The 25,364-nt window shown below is 48.1% G+C and overlaps 1 protein-coding gene across 1 annotated transcript in view; it reads right to left on the bottom strand.

Annotated features, from left to right (window-relative positions):
* Positions 1–24,604, bottom strand: part of shank3a (SH3 and multiple ankyrin repeat domains 3a) — a 299,427-nt gene extending 274,823 nt beyond the window's left edge. Inside the window, 2 exon segments of the mRNA XM_056282699.1 lie at positions 24,277–24,561; positions 24,563–24,604. Coding sequence (XP_056138674.1) covers positions 24,277–24,561; positions 24,563–24,604 — 327 coding nt within the window.
* Positions 24,605–25,364: the final 760 nt, after the last annotated feature.

Consider the following 25,364-nt stretch of genomic DNA (forward strand, 5'->3'; position numbering starts at 1 on the left):
TCATTATGTCAAACTGCAGGGGGCAGGCCAACTTGTCACTGTAGCATTTGACAGAGTGAAAGCCTCTGTGAAACTCAAATTATGGAAAACACAGCTCACAGAGAAAAGATTTGTCCACTTCCCAACATGCCAGTCAATTATTGATGATGGTGCCAGAGTCAGTGCTGAGGAGTATGTGACTGCCACTGACAATCTGCAGCAAGAGTTTGAGCATGGCTCTTTTGATTTCAAGACTCACACACTATCTTCCAGGTATTAGCAGACCCCTTCTCCTGTGATGTGAACAGAGCTCCATGCACATTTCAGATGGAGCTCATAGACTTGCAGTGCAACACTGAGCTCAAGGCAAAGTTCAGAGAGGCACAAGGAAAGCAGGAGACAGTTTCTCAGAGAAACATTCCCACAGTTGTCCAAACTGTTCAGGCAGGTCATGTGTCTTTTCGGCAGCACTTATTGGTGCGAGAAACTGTTCCCAACTATGAACTTTAAAAATTCAAAGCCTAGGTCCAGACTGACCAATGAACATCTCAAGGCTGTCCTCAGGGCGTCCACTGCCCTGCCTCACCTGTGCCAGCTGAAGAAGTGCCAGGTTTCTGGCAAGAAGTAGGCTAAACATGTAGGCCTAGGCTACACTTGTAGGCCTAGGCTACACTTGTAGGCCTAGGCTACACTTGTAGGCCTAGGCTACACTTGTAGGCCTAGGGCAGGTGTCCATAGTTACTTATTCATGTGAAGACTCTGAAAAAAATGTAAAATAATAATAAAAACGACATGAAACTTAAATAGTCGAAGAGTTTTTTTTCTTCATCCCAGTGCACCGACCCTCCTCCATAAAACCACCTGTCAAGTGGCCCTGAGGTAATTTGAGTTTGAGACCCTTGATGTAAAGAGTAAGCTTTTCAGCAGTTAGTTTCACATTATCAAGCCAAAAACACGAATCAGGGTCTAGAGATGGAATATAGCTTCATAAAGATAAGTCAACTTCAAATCTAGCCTTTCTGTGCAGAGTTTGCATGTTCTCCGCTTGTGTGTGGTGCTCCTCCAACACCATGCATTTTGGATGAATTGAGTCACCAAATGACTGCCGCCCAATGACTGCTGGGATAGGCTCCAGCATCCCGTGACCCCAATTGGGATAAGAGGCTTAGATAATGGATGGATGGATGGATGAGTCACCAAATTGCCCATCGGTAAAGGGTTGGGCGTTTCTAAGAACCAGACCTTTTCTTCTTTTTTTTTTTTTTGAGTTTCAAATCTGCTCGTTAAAGCAGTTTATAATCAAGTTAGCAAAACGTGTAAAATACAGTGACCATTAAAAAAAAAAGTCTGTAAATTATTTAAGTCACCTGCCAGGATCTGCAAGTCTAACATCTTCATCACTGGTCATGTCAAGCACTGACCACAATCTAGCTAAACCAAAGATGATTTACCGGAATAAGATTTGCCACTTCCTATCTCTTCCATTGTTGCTGCATCTGCGAGCGCCCCCTACCGCTAGAAAGTGTAACATGCATCTAAAATGAATGGACGAGATAGGGCTGAAAATGTACTTTATAGACTCTACAACTGTGAATTTTATTTTGTTTCGTTTTTTAGGTTCTGGAAGGTGCCATGTCCAAATACTCTCAAGCTCCATTAATAAATAAGTCCACGCCAGTCTCAACTTTCTACAATTTCTTTAGAAGCCAGCGACCATGAGGCTAAACAACACTGATCGACACGGGTCATGTCGGCTGAGCAGGACGCAGTCAAAACCAACGTGCAGAAATGACCACGTCGCCCTGTGACGTCATAATGACGTCACTCGTAGAGTTACAGAATAAAGCTCCAGTTTCTAAAAATATCAGGCAGTAAATTAGTCCGCTGGATTTGATACATTTCTATTGTGGATATACAAGTCTATAGAAATGAGCAAATATAAAAATGATAATTGTGGGGCGTCCGGGTAGTCTAGCGGTCTATTTGGTTGTCTACCAACATGGGGTTCGCCAGTTCGAGTCTCTTGTGTTACCGCCGGCTTGGTCAGGCGTCCCTACAGACACAATTGGCCAGCGGGTGGGAAGCCAGATGTGGGTATGTGTCCTGGTCGCTGCACTAGCGCCTCCTCTGGTCGGTCGGGGCGCCTGTTCGGGGGGGAGGGGGAAATGGGGGGAATAGTGTGATCCTCCCACGTGCTACGTCCCCCTGGTGAAACTCCTCACTGTCAGGTGAAAAGAAGCGGCTGGCGACTCCACGTGTATGGGAGGAGGCATGTGGTAGTCTGCAGCCCTCCTGGATCAGCAGAGGGGGTGGAGCAGAGACCAGGACGGCTTGGAAAATAGCATAATTGGGGAGATAAGGGAGGGGGGGGGATCTTAAAAAAAAAAGAAGATAATTTAGATGGTTTGGGATTTTGTGAGATTTGCCCAGTGACCTCCATTAACTTGACACTTACTTTACATAGAGTGGTGTACCATTGGTTAGGCCGAGGTAGCTTTGGCTAGACTGTTTACTTTAGACTGTAAGTTAACAGGAGGCGCCGTCATCATAGCACCCTGGATTCAGCTAGACAGCGCTAGTCATGTTAGCCCTCGGGTACAAACAAGCCACGAGCAGCAGATGTCCAGCTTTTACATGCCCAGACAGGGGGTAAGATATACGTTCTGTAGTAGTAGGAGGTCACATGACAACATGACCCGGTGACCAGCGGGTCACGTTGATAACCCGCTTGTCGACAATCAGTGACAAGATTTGTTGTGAAGGGGTCACGTTCCTCCTCAGCTGCGAGCCCCCTCCATTTAGATGGGAAAACATGTGATCGATACCCTGCTATGTCAGGATATTTATTATTATCCTGCTATTATTTCTGTACCTTTCTGCAATGAACATTCCTTAAAGCCTCACAGCCGCACTACCAGGCTCAGAAACAGCTTCTTTCCACAAGCTGTTGCCCACCTGAACCTGGCTACCCACTGAATGTCTGTAGATATTTTAATATTTTGTACTCGTGCTCTTTTTTAACTTATTTTTAGCTTTTGGTCTTCATGTGTGTGTATCTTATGCTGTGTTGCTGTGTTTGTCTGTGTCTGTCTTGCACTGTTTGGTGAAGCCACAGCCCTCGTTTCATTTTTAACATGTGCCTCCTGCACATTGTTTTTAATGACAATAAATTGAATTGAATTGAATTGAATTAAAAGAAGTACCTATATCGGATGATATATGGAATTCGATCTTTAGGCTGGTTAAGTCTACATCCCTCTGTGCCCGTCACTGTCTGGTACAATTTAAGGTGGTGCACAGAGCCCAGGTGTCCAAAGTCAAACTATCCCATATGTACCCGGATGTGAGTCCCATCTGTGACAAATGTAGGGGGGGTGGGCGTCCCTTATCCACATGTCCTGGGCGTGTCCTTGACTTGAAAAACACTGGGAAGATGTCTTCCAAACCTTATCCCTAACCCTCAATTTCAAACTAGACCCTAACTCTCTGGTCGCCCTGTTTGGCACCACTGGCAAGGATGACGTAGACCTGACCCCAACCAAACGCCGCATGTTGTCCTCCGCTTCTCTACTGGCCGGGCGTGCAGTATTGCTGAGATGGAAGGATGCTGCCCCGCCCGCCCACGCTCAGGGGCTGAACGATATTATGTCCTGTCTAAACCCGGACACCATCCGCTGCTCAGTCTGGAACTCCAAGGACGAGTTCCCAAAGGTGCGGGGAACTTTCCTGGAATACTTTAAGAATCTCCAGCCAAACTGAAGAATTATTGCCCCCTTCTCTTCTGCTTTTTGTTGATTTATGTCAGTAATATAACCTGTGAAGGTCTACCAGCTTCTAAACACCCCCCCCCCATCTTTCATTTACTGACTTACCTATTTTTCTTTCTTTTCTAAATCCTAAACCCGACTTTGAGCACTCTCCTGTTTCACTCCAGGGACGAGATATACCCTCGTACACAGCGCATCCCGGCTTGTAGGTGGGGCTAGTGGGGTGGGGCGGGGGGGATTGGGGATAGGATTGTCATGTTCCTATATCATCTTTATATCATGTAAATCTGACGTATCTTGCACTTGTTTTAAAACCTTTGTAAGTATTGCTTGTTGTTTAAAATCCAATGAAAATACCTTTGAGGGGGGAAAAACGAAGTACCTTTGCACACCTGTAAATGTAGGCCAGCTGCATGGGAGGGTAGGCAAAAGATCCACTGTTGTGGAGTCTCCCACACTGTCTTCACTTACAGCGAGCTGGAAACTCAAAACAGTATTTCTGATACCTGATGGAGGTGTGGTGGCTTAAATGATGGTTCCAGTTCCCAGTGTGGTAAGTGAAGTCAGTGTGCAGGACTCCACTACATATGATGAACGGTCCCTGAAATGGAAAGACAGTCTATAAATTGTCTTTATTTTACTTTATTCTTTACCAAAATAAAAAAGCGAAGATAAAGACCCCTTCCCAAGTCATTGGTGACACTGTACTGGTAGCTGTAGCAGCCTCACTCTGAGTAAAGGCAGCTTTTTGCTTTTGAAACGCTTTGGTTCCATCCCAAAATAAATATCACGAGAATCAGAACTGGGATTCAATAAATAGAATTGACCTTTCGCAAAGTACCGCCCCAGAACGGTGCTGGTCCAATCCTACCTTAGCAACGGTCCGTCAAGCTTTCAAGCACACAGCAAACTGCTGAAACGGTGGGCCTATGGGATCTGCAGACCGGAGACTAGATATGTGAAAAGTTTGGGGGGGTGTCATTTTCTTTCCCTTCCAGAAACCCAGAAAGCAAGAAGCGCAATGTGGGCAATAGATTTGGCAGTATACCAGACCCCATGGCCAGCTTCATCCATCCAGAATCAACACAAATACCTGTCTGCTCCAAGCTAAGCTAGCTACTAGCTATTATTGATAGCTAATACAGCTAACGTATCATTACTGTTACTTTTACCCACACAATGCGCTGATTTCTCCCTTCATGTTTTGGTGTTTTCCGGCTACTTCCGGGATAGTTCTGAAATGCTTGACGGGCATAGCAACAGTAACTAAGGGGGGCGGGACTTTGTGAAAAGGTCAGTTGGAACCGGAATCATCCATCCATCCATCCATTATCCAAACCGCTTATCCTGCTCTCAGGGTGGTGGGGTGCTGGAGCCTATCCCAGCAGTCACTGGGCGGCAGGCGGGGAGACACCCTGGACAGGCCGCCACACCATCACAAGGCCCACACACACACACACACCTAGGGATTCAGTATGGCCGACTCACCTGACCTACATGTCTTTGGACCGTGGGAGGAAACCGGAGCCCCCGGAGGAAACCCACACAGACACGGGGAGAACATACAAACTCCACACAGAGGACGACCCGGGACGACCCCCAAGGTTGGACTACCCCGGGGCTCGAACCCAGGACCTTCTTGCTGTGAGGCGGCCGTGCTAACCACTGCACCACCGTGCCGCCCTTTCCGTAATGGCTGCGGCAGAGATGGAGCTGAGTACTATACATACTTTAACTCGAACTTGACCAGCTGTTATCTTGATTCATTGCCAGACATTAATAAACGGGACATGTGTCACCTGAACCCGACGTATCTGTGTGGGTGTGGTTTCTGCCTCGAAGTCGTGACCAGAGTATAGAGGTTACGTCTGCCGTAATGACTGTGGCAAAGACGATGACAGAATATTTGGGGTAAATAATCACAAGAAGGGCCAGCTCACCGGTGACAGGATGCTGAGCCATTAGGTGCGTGCTTGGTGCATGACAGGGCAGGCTGCGTCTGAACGGGATGGCATCGCTGGCAGAGCTCAGCGTTAGCTAGCTCAGCCTGCAGGTAGACTGTAGCTGTAGTCTGCTTCATACCTGTGGCTGCAAAGATTGTTCATCACTGCAGCGTGCACCCATTCAGTCCAAAAGACTATTGATTTTTCATTGCAAAAGGCCTTTTCTTCAGCACGGCAGATAAAGGAGCCTGTCTCAGGCCGCACGTTCTCCTCCTCCTCACCTGACACCTCTTCGCCTCGCATTAGGAATCTTTTTCCTGACACCCAGACAGCAAATTCTAACTGACACCTGTACTAACTAATTGGTGACATGGGGTCTGATGTGTGGGCTGGGCTGTTTTACTTTTTTCTCAAGTCTCAAGTCAAGTATTTTGGGGCGACAACCTGTCGAGACCAGGACATGTACTTGTACATTTCAGAGATTTCTTGGAACACTGGGACGCATAGCTTAGAATCGGGACTGTCCCCATCACACCGGGACATCTGCTTGCCCTATCTGTACCCGGACCACCCAGTAACTGGTGGGAGAGACCCAGGCCTCCACAACCCTGAACTGGACGACGAGGATATGCCGAATGAAGCGCTGAATGAATCAGTGATATTCAGAGGGGGTATTACAAAAATACTGACTTACAAGATGACTCAGATTGAAAAAGTGGTTTTCAGGGACTTTCCCTGCCACTGTCCACTACCTGTTACTGCTGCAATAACACATTCCAGTAAGGCGTTACAAGTAGGGGCTCCCTGGAAGGTTTCACACTACACACACACACATGCCAGCTACGACGGCCAAAGGTGACGATGCACACAACTGTTACGTCACGGCCATGACAGGCGCTTGTTCCACTTATCGGTATGGACATCTTGTTGGGGGGATTTCCCCCCCCCTTTTCTCCCCAATTGTATCCGGCCAATTACCCCGCTCTTCCGAGCCGTCCCGGTCTCTGCTCCACCCCCCCTCTGCTGATCCGGGGAGGGCTGCAGACTACCACATGCCTCCTCCCACACATGTGGAGTCACCAGCCACTTCTTTTCACCTGACGGTGAGGAGTTTCACCAGGGGGATGTAGCGCGTGGGAGGATCACACTATTCCCCCCAGTTCCCCCTCGCCCCTGAACAGGCACCCCGACTGACCAGAGGTGGCGCTAGTTCAGTGACCAGGACACATACCCACATCTGGCTTCCCACCCGCAGACACGGCCAATTGTGTCTGTAGGGACGCCCGACCAAGCCGGAGGTAACACGGGGATTCGAACCACCGATCCCCGTGTTGGTAGGCAACAGAATACACCGCCACGCCACCCAGACGCCCCCCAGAGTTCAATGATCACATTGCAGTGATGACCATAGTCTCTATTTTAGACCAACACTTCGATGCCCAATGTCATGTCATGAATTAAGCAAGTTAAGGTTAAGTTAAGGTTAAGGTGTTAAGGTAATCAAGTTAAGTGTCAACCTTTAAAAATGTCACTTAAATACATGTCAATTAAGTCACTATCTTTTAAACATGAGGTAACACAATGACACAAGGGCTGCAAAGGTACCGCTGTGTTCCCGTCACTCCATCGCTCCACCACACAGAACGGGCGTGAGAAACGGTTTGTGCCGCGGTGTTGTGGCGGACAAACTAGCGGTTTCAAAGTGACCCCCTGGCCGAGAAAAGATGCAACCCGAGTATTTCAGGTTGCCACATTCACAAAGAACAGGTCACAACAAATAATCGGAGCCATTCTCATTTTCGTCCTCCCTTTCTTCTCAACACCGGCATTCTCAACTCTGACCTCTCACACTTGCGTCGCCCTTTCAGCTTCGAACACTTAACAGAAATGGTTTTTTTGTTGGCTGATTTTGCGGCACTCAGGCTGATGTGTTGTTTGCAGTGTCCCAGTTAAACTGACGGCACATCTCCTGCACTTGTACGTCCAATTTGCCGTTACGATGCAGACTGACGGGGCTTACTCTTCGTTTCCCACACGGAGACCGACCGTGTAGGTGGCAGGTGCAATGCAGTGAAATTGGCTGTGAGCAAATTTTTTTTCATGGGCAAATACATTTTAATTTAACCAAAATTATTCGGTGATAAAATGTTCACATTACACCGGAGCGTGCAGTGCACACCAGGCGTACTTGCAGGAGCACTGACGAGTGTTATGGCTTTACTGCGGATGGGGGGAGGGGGTGGGGGGGGTGGGGGACTAGAATTGTAATGGCACTTATCTCCCTCTTGAATACCGGGTGTGTGCAGCTGATGGGGCCCTTGCTTATGGGGTTGGATCGAGACTTGGGCTCTGCTCTGCCCTTTCTCGCGGGGCCATGCCCAGCCGGGCCAACAACACGCCCTCTATGGACAGTAACGGTGCATGACGGCTGGCTTCAGAGCACGTTCTAGCTCTGCTCGCCTTGCTCTCAGCTCAGGTGTGCTCGGCAGTTACACCTCTCTTGTTCATTTCCTTTTCCCCCTCTTCCTTCATGGATTTATCTCTCTCTGGACAGCTCCGGTTGGACAGATGGAGTGGGATCTGGGGGTGTAGGGGGATTGCATGGGAAGGGAGATCGGGGGGGGGATGTAGGGATGTGTTGTGCTAGGTCACCTCTCTCTCTCTCTCTCGCTCCCTCTATCTTAATCTGTTTGATGGGTGCTGTGTGCAGATGGAGAGGGAGGTGGGGAGATGCTCGCCATGCCTTGTGCCACTGCCGCCACTGTGAATGAAGCTAAAAATAGCAACAGGAGGACGTGAGAAGCTTTCGAGAAAGGGGAGGCCCACCACAAAGAGATACGACGCATATGTCAGTCTGTGTGTGTGTGTGTGTGTGTATTTGGCTCCATGTGTGAGCAGTCCACAGAGAAGGAATAGAGACCGTCAAACAAGTGCTACGTGGAGCAGAAAGATGGAGAGAGAAAAAGACTCAAGCGAAGAGTGGGGGTGGGGTGGGGGAGGTAAGATGATGCGTGGATGAAAGACAGCAAAAAGACGGCAGAGACAGAGAAGGTAGTTGTAGCCTTGGACACAAAAATGAATGATAACTAAGAAATGAAGGATAGTAAAGCCAGAGGCACAGTGACGTGGTTAGCTCTGATGCCTCACAACAAGTGGGTTTGATCCCGGCTCTTACGCATGGTGGCTGCATGTTCCCCCTAGATTTGCACAGGTTTCCTCTCATATTGGAGACTGTGCATAACCCACTGCTCAGTTCTCCAGGTGTGAATGGTGTGTGACTGCTTGCGTCTATGGACACTGCAATGGACTGACCACCTGTTCAGGGAGTCTCACCGTTTACTCCCTAACACCTAGTGGGATAGGTTCCAGTCCCACGCAACTCTGAGCTAGACTGAGTCAATATGGAGAATAAGTAAGAGTACATAATAATATCATAACCCAGCCACTGAGGATGCACAAGCCAGTGCATTCTTACTGCCGGTCCCAAGCCCGGATAAATGGGAGGGTTGCATCAGGAAGGGCATCCGGTGTAAAATCTCTGCCAAATCTAATATGCGGATCATAAATCAGATTTCCATACCGGATCAGTTGAGGCCTGGGTTACCAATGACCGCCACCGGTACTGTTTGCCAGCGGGGTGCCGGTGGAAACTATGCTACTGTTGGGCGAAGGAGAAGAAGAGGGGGAAGACATGGGGCAGCCGGAGAGGAGGAAGGGTAGGAGTGTGGAGGTGAGAGTTGGAACTTTGAATGTTGGCTCTATGACTGCTAAAGGGAGAGAGCTGGCTGACATGATGGAAAGAAGAAAGGTAGGCATACTGTGTGTGCAAGAGACCAGGTGGAAGGGGAGTGAGGCCAGGAGTATCGGAGGTGGGTTCAAACTCTTCTACCATGGTGTGAATGGGAGGAGAAATGGGGTAGGGGTAATTCTGTAGGAAGAGTACGTCAAGAGTGTGCTGGAGGTGAAGAGAGTGTCAGACAGAGTGAGGAGTATGAAGCTGGAAATTGAAGGTTTATTGCTGAATGTTATCAGCGCATATGAACCGCAAGTTGGGTGTGAGATGGACGAGAAAGAAGAATTCTGGAGTGAGTTGGACGACGTGGTGGAGAGGGTACCCAAGGAGGAGAGAGTGGTGATTGGAGCGGACTTCAATGGACATGTTGGTGAAGGGAACAGGTGATGAGGAGGTGATGGGTAGGTATGGTGTCAAGGAGAGAAATGTGGAAGGACAGATGGTGGTGGATTGTGTGAAAAGGATGGAAGTGGCTGTGGTGAATACATATTTCAAGAAGAGGGAGGAACACAGGAGTATAAATAAGGATGGAGGAAAGTGCACACAGGTGGACTATATCTTATGTAGAAGGCGCGATCTGAAAGGGATTGGAGACTGCAAGGTGGTGACAGGGGAGAACGTAGCTAGGCAGCATCGGATGGTGGTCTGTACGATGACTTTGGTGACCAAGAAGAGAAAGCGAGTTAAGGCAGAGCCAAGGATCAAATGGTGGAAGTTGAAGAAGGAAGAGTGTTGGGTGGAGTTCAGGGAGGAGATAAGACAGGCACTGGGTGGTAGTGAAGAGTTGCCGGATGGCTGTGATAACAATAATATAATAATAATAAGAGAATTTAAAACAAGAGAAAGAAAAAAATGAGATTAATCGCCGGATAATGGAAGTATTTGAAAACAGAGGTGGATGAAAAAGAGGCAAATGGGGAGCAGGGGTGGATGCAGGTTAGGGGACAATCAGAAAGCCATGGTGCAGACTATTCATGTCAGTGTCTGCAACTCTCTTGAGAGATAAATGACACCCATTATCAGCATTAGGAAGTGTCCTGTCTTCCTCAGTTTTGGGGGAACTTGGGTTATCACTCATATAGTGATGAATCCCATTTGAAGGCCATGATTTAGCAAAAAAATCAAAAGTAAAAATCTCAGTTTACAGACACAATTTGACAGTCCAACTAAACATATAAGTGGTTTGACTGCTAATGCAGCTCTATATTATCTATATTATCTGTATTATCTATATTATTTATATCTATATTATCTGTATTATCTATATTATCTATATGATCTGTATTATCTATATGATCTGTATTATCTATATGATCTATATGATCTGTATTATCTGTATTATCTATATGATCTGTATTAGCTATATTATCTATGTGATCTGTATTATCTATATGATCTGTATTATCTATATTATCTATATGATCTGTATTATCTATATTATCTGTATTATCTATATTATCTATTTGATCTGTATTATCTATATTATCTGTATTATCTATATGGTCTGTATTATCTATATTATCTATGTGATCTGTATTATCTATATGATCTGTATCATCTATATTATCTGTATTATCTATATTATCTATGTGATCTGTATCATCTGTATTATCTATATGATCTGTATTATCTATATGATCTGTATTATCTATATTATCTATGATCTGTATTATCTGTATTATCTATATGATCTGTATTATCTATATTATCTGTATTATCTATATTATCTATGTGATCTGTATTATCTATGTGATCTGTATTATCTGTATGATCTATATGATCTATGTGATCTGTATTATCTGTATTATCTATATGATCTGTATTATCTTCTGCTGGTCGAGGTTAATGCAGTATCTCAGTTGGCTTTGATCTTTGATACAGGGGATTTTCATCGTAAGTATTTCACTCATCTCATCAAGGTATAGATGTACAACTGGGGAGGATACAGACTAAAATGTGAAGAACCGGGGCGTCTGGGTAGCATGGCAGTCTATTTCGTTGCCTACCAACACGGGGATCGCCGGTTCGAATCCCTGTGTTACCTCCCGCTTGGTCGGGCATCCCTACAGACACAATTGGGCGTGTCTGGGGGTGGAAAACCGGATGTGGGTGTGTGTCCTGGTCGCTGCACTAGCGCCTCCTCTGGTCGGTCAGGGCGCCTGTTCGGGGGGAGGGGGAACTGGGGGGAATAGCGTGATCCTCCCACGTGCTACGTCCCCCTGGTGAAATTCATCACTGTCAGGTGAAAAGAAGCGGCTGGTGACTCCACATGTATGGGAGGAGGCATGCGGTAGTCTGCAGCCCTCCCCGGATCAGCAGAGGGGGTTGGAGCAGAGACCGGGACGGCTCGGAAGAGTGGGGTGATTGGCCGGATACAATTGGGGAGAAAAAGGGGGGAAAATAAAAATAAAATGTGGAGAAGCCGACCTAATGGGACCTGCACACGGCGGGGTGAGGTGAGAAGCATGGACTATGGAGTTGCCTAATGCGGATCCACTCCTCCCTTCCCTCTTGATGTTTGCACGGTGCTTTACTCTCCTGATCCAGGCTTGGTGCACAGCAGGAGATGTATAATCCAACTTCAGGCAGACTACTCCTGTGTAATCTGCTCGTGCAGGAGTGCCTGTGAATGCACACAAGTCACTCATCTGACAGGCCCATAAAGGATTCAACCCATCAGAGCTGAGCTATCCACCATTTGCTTCTCTTTTCTTCGCCCTGTCAGTCCGTCTGTCTCTGTACCTGCCTATCTGGCTTTCTGTCAGGCTTCCTATCTGTCTGCTGGTCCACCCATATCTCTGACCTACTTTGATTCCCTGAGTGAAAAATTGGTGTTTTGTTGTTTGTCTCTTTACTCTGTAAGCAAGGAGAACCCCATATAGCTTTCAGTTGTTGTCCCCCCCCCCATTTTTCTCCCCTATTGTATCCGGCCAATCAACCCACTCTTCCGAGCTGTCCTGGTCTCTGCTCCACCCCCTCTGCTGGTCCGGGGAGGGCTGCAGACTACCACATGCCTCCTCCCATACATGTGGAGTCGCCAGCCGCTTCTTTTCACCTGACAGTGAGGAGTTTCACCAGGGGGACGCAGCACATGGGAGGATCACACTATTCCCCTCTGTTCCCCCTCCCCCCTGAACAGGTGCCCCGACCGACCAGAGGAGGCGCTAGTGCAGTGACCAGGACACACACCCACATTCGGCTTCCCAGTTCCAGACACGGCCAACTGGGTCTGTAGGGACGCCCGACCAAGCGGGAGGTAACACGGGGCTTCAAACCAGGGATCCCCGTGTTGGTAGGCAACGCAATAGACCACCGCACCACCCGGACGCCCCTAGCTTTCAGTTTTATGGGATTAAGTCTTATGGATGTGTCTCTATATGTCTGTACATGGGTATATGTGTGCTCTTGTGTGTGTGTGTGTGTGTGTGCTGGATGCAGAATGGCTTTGTTCACAGTCAGAGATTCTGCCAGGCCTTTGGGGAATTCTCTCTATTCTTTCATTCGTTTTTCCTTTCTTCATTTCAACTCCCCATTCAGACCACATCGCTCGCAGTGCCGCAGCTTCAGAGAGATGCAAGAGCTCATTTGAACCAGGAGTCCAATATCAATGAGGTAAATAACAACAGAAACAATACACAAACGCACACACACGTGACCACGGCATTTTGTCTTCACTGTGGAGGAAGAATCAAGACGACTCTGCAGCTGAGCCTGTGTGAGGACACGCTGGTGGGCTTCTGGGAGGTTCATGTGCATTTTTCTGCACCACCACCAGAGCGCCTCCCGGGAAAACATACGTCAGCGTAGAAGAGAGAGTGGAGGGGCATCTGCTTAGCGTAGTGGTCTATTCCATTGCTTACCAACACAGGGATCGCCAGTTCGAATCCTTGTGTTACCTCCGGCTTTGTCGGGTGTCCCTACCAGTGGTGGCTGGTGTTAAGAATGTTTTTTGGGGGGGGGGCGAAATGTACCTCGGCGCAGCACACCTGACAGCTGCTTTAATGTCCACACAGTCACAGAGTTATTAAGAAGGACCATGTGGCCTATAGATTTTATCAGGGGTTGTAGACGGTGGATGATTGACAGTCAAGACGAGGCGTGGTGGTGGGTGTGAACATGATTGACAGCCACGAGAATCATCCAATCACATTAGATCAATAACCATTAAAACAATACCAATTCACTGCCAATAAAAGTGGGAGTGTCTGGGGCAGCACAGAACAGCGCCCCCTGGAAAACCTGAAGAAACCAATCAGACAGCAGCCTCAGGTCACCTGCTCGCCACAAGTGTGAGGGCTTACATAAGGTATGGTTTGGCCGGCGCCCCTCACCCAGGAAGTATATGTATTCAGACAGAAACCAACCAAATACCATTTGAACCAGTATTTAATGCTGCTGACAGGCGCTCACAGACTGACAACACTTTTATTTATAATTATTTGCATTATACAACTAAATTATATTGAACATGTTTAAGTAGATTTTCATCTCTTGATGTTTGAAGAGGGCGGCGCCCCAGCGCCCTGTACTGGCCAGCCGCCACTGCTCCCCACAGACACAATTGGCCGTGTCTGCGGGTGGGAAGCCAGATGTGGGTGTGTGTCCTGGTCGCTGCACTAGCGCCTCCTCTGGTCGGTCGGGGTACCTATTCGGGGGGGAGGGGGAACTGGGGGGAATAGCGTGATCCTCCCACGTGCTACGTCCCCCTGGTGAAACTCCTCAGTGTCAGGTGAAAAGAAGCGGCTGGTGACTCCACATGTATGGGAGGAGGCATGTGGTAGTCTGCAGCCCTCCCCGGACCAGCAGAGGGGGGGCAGCAGAGACCGGGTCAGCTCGGTAGAGTGGGGTAATTTGCCGGATACAACTGGGGAGAAAAAGCGTGGTGGAATCAAAAAAGTAAAAAGAAAAGAAGAAGAGCGAGTGGAAAGAGAGAAATGCTGATGCCGAGGCAGGACCGGCTAAAGGCATCGGCCATATAGTCGGTCGCCTACAGCGCCACTTTCTGGTTTGCGCTGGTCACCTTCAAAAAAAAAAGTATATTAAAAAAACTTTTATACACTATATAAAAGTTCGAAGGTGGGCGCCCTTCCTTATTATCTACCTTGAGATAACAAAGGAGCAAATACAGCACATCTTCGTTAAGACGCCGAGGGAATGGGTCTCTCTTCGTTATGGCGATGATAATATTGTAGGGATTTACGTGTAAAAGGTCACGTAACACGACCCCGCAGACTTAATCTTACCGCTGTTGTTGCTGCAGCGTTGAGGAGCTGAAACTCGAGAATTTCACTCTCTCATACTTTTATAACGAGACGTAACAAATAAAAAAGAATCTTGAATCTTAATTTTAAAAATTTGCATTATTAATCGTACACATGGGATATGTCTGTTGCAGAGGACGTGATGTTCAACTTGTGGCTTTAGGCTTGACTCTGCAATGAGCGTTGGCGCAAACCTCAGTGGTTAAAGTGCTGGACAAAGTGAATGAGGATAAATCTCAGGGCACTTTCAGAAATGAGACTCATTCCAAATGAAGGTGCTTTAAGAAATGTGAGTTAACGTTAGCTGACAGACAAGCTACTCTGCCTTCCATGTGTTGTTAACGGGCGGAGGTCTGTTGTCCAGACTGATCTGCAGGATGCTGTTTCTAACAACACAGAGATGCTCTCATCACAGCCTGCTCCGCCTACTACTCACTCCTCATACACTCGCTGCGTTTGCATGCACAGGTCAGTGGAGCTACGGTTACAGCTCCATTAGGCCAAGGAGTTGGACTACTGTGATGGTCCCAAGATCCGGGGCAGAATCCATTTATTGGCGGAAGTATGTCCAACCCCGGTACACTAGGTGGCGATATGCGCCCTTTCAGCTGGTTGCTACTGGACCACGGGAACTATGGATCATGTGCAGAACGCCTAGGCCAGTTCGGGCCCGGTTGAAGCATAAACATGTCAGAGTAAATCCATCCCCAACCACATTATCTAGGTGTGTTAGTCCCACTTTAGTACGATTTCACCTGCACTAATACATATTTTAAAAGTAACATGTATTTTCAAAGTGCAGTTTTAGTCGCACTAACACAACACATCGACTTTTTCTAACATCGTGTAAACGCACTGACTGGCTCCACCAACCCCAAGGCTCTGTTCTGCACAACAAACAAACCTCTCAAACCCAAGTGACAATACCTCCAATTCCTTCACAGTTAACAGGTGCAACCCTTTCCTTTCATTATTCCAAACTGAAACTGACACCATCTACCATGTCCTGAACACCTCCCCCACCCCTCCCCCCTTTACCACACGGCCCCTGTCAAAGTTCTCCCCTGTGTCCCCAATGGAGCTGTCCAACCTTATGGTAGGAATGAGGAGCTCCACGTGTCTTTTGGATCCCATCCCATCCAATCTTGTCTCCCAGCTATCTCCTCACTCATCACAGTAATCATTAACTCCTCCTTCAGCTCTGATTCAGCCCCCCATACACTTAACCTGGCTGCTGTCACCCCCATCCTCAAAACACCCTGACTCAACCCTGATTTCATGAGCAACTTCCAGCCCATCTCCAATCTCCCCTCTCTGTCAAAATACTGGAACATGTCGTCGCCTCCCAACTCAAAGCTCACCGCAGGTCCAACGCCCTGTTCAAACCAGTTCAATCTGGCTTCCGCTCACAGCACAGCACAGAAACAGCCCTCCTTAAAGTCACCAACGAGCTCCTCCTCGCCTCGGACTCTGGCCACCTCAGCATTCTCATCCTCGTTGACCTCACTGCAGCTTTTGACGCCATCAACCACACCATTCTTCTCTCCCTCCTTGAGTAACTCCCTCAACATCACTGGTACTGCCCTCTCCTGGCTAAAGTCATACCTCACAACCAGACAACAGTTCATCAGCATCAATAACATCCCCTCTTTCACCGTTCCTCTGTCCCAAGGCATCCCCCAGGGTTTGGTGCTTGGTCCTCCCTGTTCATCCCTTACATGCGGGGAGCATGTAAGGGATGGTAACGTCATACGCCGTCTTGGTCTCCATTTCCACTGCTACACCGATGACGTACAGCTCTGCAGCACCACTAAATCCATCACCACCGCAATTTACTCCAGTCTGACCAACTGCCTCACTGGAATGAAATCATGGATACAAGGAAACTGCCTCTAACTAAACTATGATAAATCTGACATGATCATCACTGGTCCCAAATCCCTTACCAAAACAACTCACAACTTCTGCCTCACCATCAATAATTCCACTCTGTCTCCCTCCCCACACATCCGCAACCTCGCAGTAATTGTCAATAGCAACCTGTCCTTTGAACACCATGTCAATCAAATCACAAGAACTACCTTTTCCACCTAAAAAACACAGCTTGTCTCCGCCCATCACTCTGCTGCCGAAACTGTGATCCTCTACACCTTCATCACATCCAGAATTGACTACTGCAACAACATTCTCTGCGGCTCATCATCCAAAGTCCAAAACAAACTCCGGTACATCCAGAACACTGCTGCTTACCTGCTCACCCCCTCCCACTCCCAGGACCCATCCCCCTGTCCTCCAGAACCTCCACTGGCTCCCTGTCCCACAACAGATCCAATTCAAAGTCCTTCTCCTCACTCACAAAGCCCTCCATAACCAGGCCTCCTCCTACCTCATTGACCTGCTCCACTACTATACTCACTCCTGCAGCCTTTGCTCCTCCGATGACAACCTCTTGTCTCCACCACACAGGACCAGGCACCGGACCTGGGGCGACAGGGCCTCCTTCTGAGCTGCCCCATCCCTCTGGTACTCTCACATCAGAAACTGCACCTATCTGTCCACGTTCAAAACTCACCTCTTCAGAATTGCTTTTAATGTGTGATTAATCTGCGTGTTGTGATTTTGGTGTGTTGCTTTTATGTTTACTTTAACGTGTCTTGATGCATGCTCAATAATCCAGGTAAGAAAACCAAAGAAGGTTGAATCAGTTCGTCTGGACACAAGGTTTACTGACAGATACGTCTCATCACTCATCTCAGTGACCTCTTCAGTCTCATTATAACGACTGGTCGTTATGCCGCTGTATTGTTTATAAGGGTGGGACACCTGTGGTCAGTTGAGACTGAAGGGGTCACTGAGATGAGTGATGAGACGTATCTGTCAATAAACGTTGCGTCCAGATGAACTGATTCAACCTTCTTTGGTTTACTTTAACTTACTACTTTGAAAAGCACTCTACAAATAAAATGTATTATTGCTGTTATTTAGAACCTCTGATTTAATAGAAACTTCCTGTTAAATCAGTTTTTATAAAATCATAAAGTCAGCCTGTTCAGAGGACTCAGGGTGCATGCGCCGAAATGTCAAAATTCCCCCGACTGTTTGAGGAGTTGATGAGTCACAGACCCATCTGTCTGTCTCCCTACCTGTCTATCTGTCTGTCTGCCTACCTGTCTATCTCCTATACTATCTCCGCCTGTGTCTGTCTCTTTAGTTTCTCTGTCTGTCTCCCTACCTGTCTCTCTCTCTCATACTCTTCTCTCCGTCTAAAAGCTGTTGCAGAGAACTTCAGCAGAATTTATTTTAATGGGGGTTTTACAGGTTCTGCTCTTCTGACTTTCACAAGCCTTTATCAATCAATACAGGCTCTGCATGAGATGAAGGCACTGTCAAGCAAATATCTATCTATCTGTCTGTCTGTCTGTCTGTCTGTCTGTCTGTCTGTCTATCTATCTGTCTATCTGTCTGTCTGTCTGTCTATCTATCTATCTGTCTGTCTGTCTGTCTGTTTATCTATCTGTCTTGGATGTTACTGACAGGTAAATGTAGTTGGTAATATTCAATAATTTATTCATTTTTCGACACCTGATTCGTTTAACAAGTAACCTCAAGTTATAAAAATAAAAATATATACTTCTGTCTTGAAACCATTGTGGTGGCTGATGTTTGTTGTCCATATTTTTATTGTAGAATGAGTGGGTGGTGTTGAGGCAGTATTGGGGTAATGTGGTGGTGGTGGTGGTGTGTGTGTGTGGGGGGGGCACCAAATCCTAATCTCGCCTAGGGCACCAAAATGGCTAGAGCTGGCCCCAAACAAAAATACAGCAGCATTATTCATGAAGGCCACGCCACACAGAGTTACTGTAGACCAGCTGGTTCACTGACAGACATGTTCTTCCAGTCCTCTCCTAAGAGCTGTGTTTCACCACCCCTGAACCTCGTAAACATCGCTGTCACCCTTCTTTCCTCAAAGAAGGAAAACCTTCTGACATATGAGGTTCATCAACCCATCAGCTGCACTGCAACTGACGGTCCGATCCTGTCTTACTTGATATCCAGAAGGCTAGGACCACGACCCAGTCTTATCCACCCTGATCATACAGGTTTCATCAACTGTCACTTCTCAGCTGTGAATATACAGAGCTTATTCCAATGTCATCCAACGTATAAAACATTTAAAACAACCAAGCCAAAGCAGTATTTGGCATGCTAAAAACAGAAAAACTGCAGGGTTGAACGGGACTACCTGTTTTTTTGTTATTGAGAGGTTTTGAGGGACTTCTTTAAATTGACTGAAGTTATACAGGACTCTGCTGTAGCTAGGCTAGCACAGTAACTACTGGCCTGCGCTCTGAGCCATCCAACTGCACAACCTAACAAAACAGGGCTACCCTTTAAGTACATCACTCTTTGCAGTATATAAAGTTGCTTTGTATGCAGATGATATCCTACATTTCATGTCATTCCCTGAGACATTTTCACTATTCCTACCAGAATACATTAATTTGGCTCTACTTCAGGTTATGAAAATCAATTATATTAGATCCAAAGCTATGCCCCCCTTAGGCAGCTTTGATAATCCCAATGGTTTTATGAACTTTCTCTTATATATTCTAGGTTTGGGTTTCTAGGTGTTACAGTGTAACTGGAGATAAAGGAAGTATGGAAACTCAACATGGTTCGTTTAATTGTCACAGTTTAAAAAGATCTGGAAAATTGGCACAAATAGCGCCTTATCTCCCACAGTGTAGATGGTATTAGTCTTACAGTGGTGAATATTTTCCCTCAGATTTTGTACCATTTACAAATCATCATCTGTGGATTCAAAAAAAGAAAAGGTAAGAGACTTGGAAGCAGAGTTCTCCAAGTTCACTCGGTACGGAAAGAGGCGGAGGCAGAAGAGTGCATCTCTGCAGCTGGCAACGGGTGGCCTGGTTCTCTACCTGACGTACTCTGTACAGCAGGGCCTGTCTTTTTCAATACATATGAGTATGGACGGGAGGTTTCCTTGAACAACACGTGTGCAGTGACTCATGGACGTGTTCCTGTGCTCTGTACGCAGCTTGTCTGATGACTTACTGCAGAGAGAAGACATCTGGACTTCAAACATGATCTGATATTGTGTCAGCAGAAGTGTGTAATGTGAGATAACTAAATACACAGGAAGAGGAGCTCTTAAATCCGTGTCAAACCCCATTTCCAAAAACCAAGATTTTTTTGCCCCAGGGATTAGCAAAAAATAAAAAATAAAAGAATAGCCACATAGTCATGAACGTGAAGGGAGGGGGATGAAATGCAAAGTGGAGGGCGGAGGTTTGTTTCGGTTTGCTGGTGCTGAGTCTCGTATATAGCATCTTTAAACAAATCACACCTGCAGCAGATGTCCTTCCTTAAGATGAGACTGACAAAATCATTTTTAAACACAAAGTCAGGACACACTATATATACTGCTTTTGGCCGGTTGTTTTACTTACTTGATACTCTGGATGTGTGTTGGAGGGTTTTTATAAACGGGAAAGACACAGGTAACAAATACACTGAGGATGACTGGCGAGACTCTACAGAAAAGGTCAGATCAACCTTTACATGCAATGAATTACGAGAGATTCGACTCAAGTTCCACACACTCCTTGATTCTGATCAAGATAAATGTGTGTGTCTCTGCTGCTTGTAACGCGTGTCATGTTGATGTAGTGAGCAATTTCCACTGCTTTCGGGAAAATGCATTTAATTCTGGGCATCGCAGGGAGCAAAAAAGGTAGTGCTTCTGGGTGGGGGCCCAGCAGGGGTCATGTGTCCTGCTATTATAAATAATGACTCCTACAGGTGTTGCGGTGCCTGCAGCGGGCAGGTGAAAAGAGGTGGTCGTCTGGCTCCATGCGTCTCAGAGGACACACGAGGGGTCTGCGCCCTCTCAAACCACTGTAGGAGTCGTGCAAGGCAGGGCCTTAAGACAACAGGAAATTGAACATACCAAATTGGGATGAAAAGGGTGAAAAAAATAAAAAAAACAGGCCCCCACTGACTGTACTCCGCTACAAAAAAAAAAGAACAGGCTCAGTGCTTTGAGGCAATCATGTCCTGCTGAAATGTTATGTAATTATTTGAAAAGCAGCAAAATGACTAAATAAAAGAATCTGTTTGTTCATCCATCATTTTACAAATTCTGAAGTAACAGCTTCCATGTGTGCAGGGCACGACAGAATGATGATAATGGTTGCTCGGCAACAACAGCTAGCGAGTGTTAACTTGACAAATGGAGAGTTTGAAGAACTTACTTGCCATTGGGGCAGTTGTTATTGTGTGTTTACGTCAGCGGTGCCTAGTCATATTCCAAGCTGCTCAAAGATGAAGATGAAGAGAAGCAACGCACAGTTTACACATAACTGCTGCAAGCTTCGCCCCCAACTCTTAATCTATTGAAAATTACACTTCCATCACCCTTTGTCACATATTCTATTTATTTTATTTCCTCCCCTTTATCTCCCCTCTTGTATCCGGCCAATTACCCCACTCTTCCCAGCCATCCCGGTCTTTGCTCCACCCCCTCTGCTGATCCAGGGAGGGCTGCAGACTACCACATGCATGTAACACGGGGATTCGAACCAGCGATCCCCGTGGTGGTAGGCAACCGAATAGACCGCTACGCTACTCGGACGCCCCGTCCATTTCACGTTTCTTATGAACACACTGACTGAAGGGCCAACCGGTCCTGCAGCAGAAATGACCCTCTAGTGACCGGATATAGGAAAGCGGTCACATGATGTGAGAGGCGGGGCCATTAGCGTGAACCGCTGGGATGTCGTTTATTTCTTCTTCTTCTGCTTCTGAATGTTGATTGAGTGGCGTGAGGGGGAACAGTGACCAATAATATTTTACATCATCATTACACTGTGAATCCATTTCCATTTAGGTTGATGTTAACTCGTTTGGCGGTCTCTTTAGTCCACAGCCACATCCACGTCAACCGTCCTGGGCACTCATGCAACTGAGAGCCACAGGAACGAGCCGGCGAGAGACCGAGTTGAGAGCGAGAGAGCAAAATAAGAAGGTAAAGATATCCGTATATGATCACACTCGAGTTCCTTCTCCAAGCCACCCAAGTGTAAAACTGAGCCCTGGGCTCATGTGGCGTTCTAGGTCATCGTCCTCCGTTTAAGCAAATCTTCACACGTGACTTCAGACAACAAAGTTCTCTCGAGGATGCAGCCACTATGAAACGAATTGAGGCGTTACTTCTGGACACCCATCCATCCATCCATCATACCAAACCACTTCTCCTGCTCTCAGGGGGGCGGGGGTGCTGCAGCCTATCCCAGCAGCCACTGGGCGGCAGGCGGGGGGGGACACCCTGGACAGGCCGCCGGCTCAAGATAAAGGCGAACCCTGGAGGAGGTGGAGGAGTCCCTCTGGAGAGGCAGAGCGTGAAACAGTGGTGTCGACCGCGTCAAGTCCATTTGACTCGCAAGAGGAAACCTGAGAAGTGGCTGCTCTGAACATCTAGCATGTGAGCAGACGCTCCACCCCCGCCACCATATGCCCACAAGCAACCGGCAAACACACACACACACACACACACAAACACACACACACACACGTTCAGTAATAACACTGATTTGCATCTTGAAGGAAAACACATCACTGGCATTAAAACAAGGTAAAAACATTTGCTTATGAAGATCCGTGCTCCAGTCACATGGTCCTACACATGGTCCAGTCACATGGTCCTACACATGGTCCAGTCACATGGTCCAATCACATGGTCCTACACATGGTCCAGTTACATGGTCCAATCACATGGTCCTACACATGGTCCAGTCACATGGTCCTACACATGGTCCAGTCACATGGTCCTACACATGGTCCAGTCACATGGTCCAGTCACATGGTCCTACACATGCTCCAGTCACATGGTCCTACACATGGTCCAGTCACATGGTCCAATCACATCGTCCAGTCACATGGTCCTACACATGGTCCAATCACATGGTCCTACACATGGTCCAGTCACATGGTCCTACCCATAGTCCAATCATATGGTCCTACACATGGGCCCCACACATGGGCCTACACATGGTCCTACACATGGTCTTACACATGGTCCAGTCATATGGTCCTACACATGGTCCAATCACATGGTCTTACACAATGGTCCTACACATGGTCTTACACATGGTCTTACACATGGTCCAGTCATATGGCCCTACACATTGGCCCACACATGGGCCTACACACGTTTCACCAGTCCGGCACCAAAAGCCCAAAGCCACAACCCAAATCTGCAGCGTGAACTGTTGACTTAACACTGAAGTGGATCAACCATCCAGCTTGACCACACAGCAGAGATTGTGTGTGTGTGTGTGTGTGTTTGTGTGTGTGTGTGAGAGAGAGAGAGAGAGAGAGAGAGAGAGAGAGAGAGAGAGAGAGAGAGAGAGAGAGAGAGAGAGAGAGAGAGAGAGGGAGAGAGCCAGCTGGAGAAAATTGTGTGTGTGTGTGTGTGTGTGTGTGAGAGAGAGAGAGAGAGAGAGAGGGAGAGAGAGAGCCAGCTGGAGAAAATTGTGTGTGTGTGCATGCTTGCATGTGTGTATCTGCATATGTGCGAGTTTGTGTGTTTGCATGCCTGCATGAGTGTGTGTGTGTGTATGTGTGTGTGTGTTTGTGTGTGTATGTGTGTGTGTGAGGGAGTGAGTGAGCTGGAGAAAGTGTGTGAGAGAGCGAAAGAGCTAGAGAAAAGTGTGTGTGTGTGTGTGTGTGTGTGTGTGTGTGTGTGTGTGTGTGTGTGTGTTACAGAGCGACAGACAGGAAGATGGAGACTGAAAAGAGGGAACAAGTTTCAGAGTTGCTGGAGAGCCCTCCGTATTCTGCACTTTGCATCTTGCACCTCTCACAGCCCTTTCCCCGATAGCTCTCTCCTTCACTCTCTCCATCTCTTCCTCTCTCTCCATCTCTTCTTCTCCCTCACCCTAAGCTCTCTCCATCTCTCTCTCCATCTCTTCCTCTCTCTCCATCTCTTCTTCTCCCTCACCCTAAGCTCTCTCCATCTCCTCCTCTCCCTCACCCTAAGTGGCCAGTTGTCAAAGTCAGCTGCAGCCCAGTTAATGAAGACTTGGATTTATTAGCAGGACATGGGTGGAATGGGGGGATGCAGGGTGGAGAGAGAAACCCTATGGAGCCAGCGAGCAAACACAGACAGCAAGACAGTCCGGGTGCATACCAGGAACAGACAGAGAAAAGAGAGGGGGAGACAGGAAAAAGGGGAGCTGAAGCAAAGAAGAATAAAGCAGAGAGAGAGAGAGAGAGAGAGAGAGAGAGAGAGAGAGAGAGAGAGAGAGAGAGAGGAGAGAGAGAGAGAGAGAGAGAGAGAGAGCGGGAGAGAAAAAACTGGCGACACTGAAAAGCAACAAAGCTTCAGCTCTATGCAACAGACAGAGGCAGGAGAACGGGAGCGAGAGAGATCATAGAGAGGAAAGGGGGAGAGGCAGCCACCCTTTTTCTTCCCCCCTCTCCCCACCGCTGGCTACACAAGCATCTCTTACCGTCTGCTGCAGGTCCGGGATTCCGATGCGGATGACCACGGTGTTGCCAGTCGGTTCCTCCATGGGTCCACTTGCACCGGGGCTCCACTCCGGACCGGGATGGAAAGCAGGAACGCCGCCAGTAACGTGAACGCCGCCGTCCTCTTCCCGGGAGCTGCCGCTGTCAGTGTTGGCCCCCCGGCTGCTGTCGGCTGCGTGTGTGTAAGGGTGTGTGTGTGTGAGTGTGTGTGTCTGTGTGTGTGTGTGTGCGTGCTGCCGCTGCTGCTGCTGGTCCTGCCGAGGAGGGGCTGTGTGGCTCATGTTTGCCGGCTGCCGGACGCAGAGGCATGCTCCGTGTGAGGGCTCGGTCTGTCTCTCTCTCTCTCTCTCTCTCTCTCTCTCTCTCTCTGCACACACACACACACACAGACACACACACAGACACACACACAAGACACACACACAGCGTTTGCTCTCGCTCACGCTACACACACACACCGCTTGCAGCGTGCATCACTCGCCTGGGAGAGGAAGAGAGAGGGAGAAAGACGGAGGTAAGCAGGGTGGTGTAGAGAGAACGGGCAGAGAGGAGGGGGGCAACAGGGGATCACAAAGGGAGAGGGGAGTCAAGGGGACGAGCAAAGTGAGGCGCACAACAGGAGTAGCGGGGCAACTCGTAACTAAAACTGGGAGGCGGCGGGGAGGCGAGGCGAGGCGAGGCGAGGGGTACGCTGGCAGGACGGTGTGACGCGGTTCGAATCTCATCTGCGATTTCCAGAAGAGACCGTCCTCACGCAGTGACACGCACGGGCTGCACCGGCCGGCCGGCCGGCGACCGGCGTGACGTAGGGAGGGCGAGGGAGAGAGAGAGAGCGAGGGAGAGAGAGAGAGAGAGAGAGAGAGAGAGCGAGGGAGAGAGAGAGAGAGGGAGAGAGAGAGAGAGAGAGAGAGAGAGGGAGAGAGAGAGAGAGGGAGAGAGAGAGAGAGAGAGAGAGCGAGAGGGGAGAGGGAGAGAGGGAGAGAGAGAGCGAGAGGGAGAGGGAGAGAGCGAAGGGAGAGAGGAGAGGGAGAGAGAGAGAGAGAGAGAGAGAGAGGGAGAGAGAGAGAGA

This window comes from Lampris incognitus, chromosome 6, assembly GCF_029633865.1.
Source record: "Lampris incognitus isolate fLamInc1 chromosome 6, fLamInc1.hap2, whole genome shotgun sequence".
In the NCBI taxonomy this organism is placed as follows: Eukaryota; Metazoa; Chordata; class Actinopteri; order Lampriformes; family Lampridae; genus Lampris; species Lampris incognitus.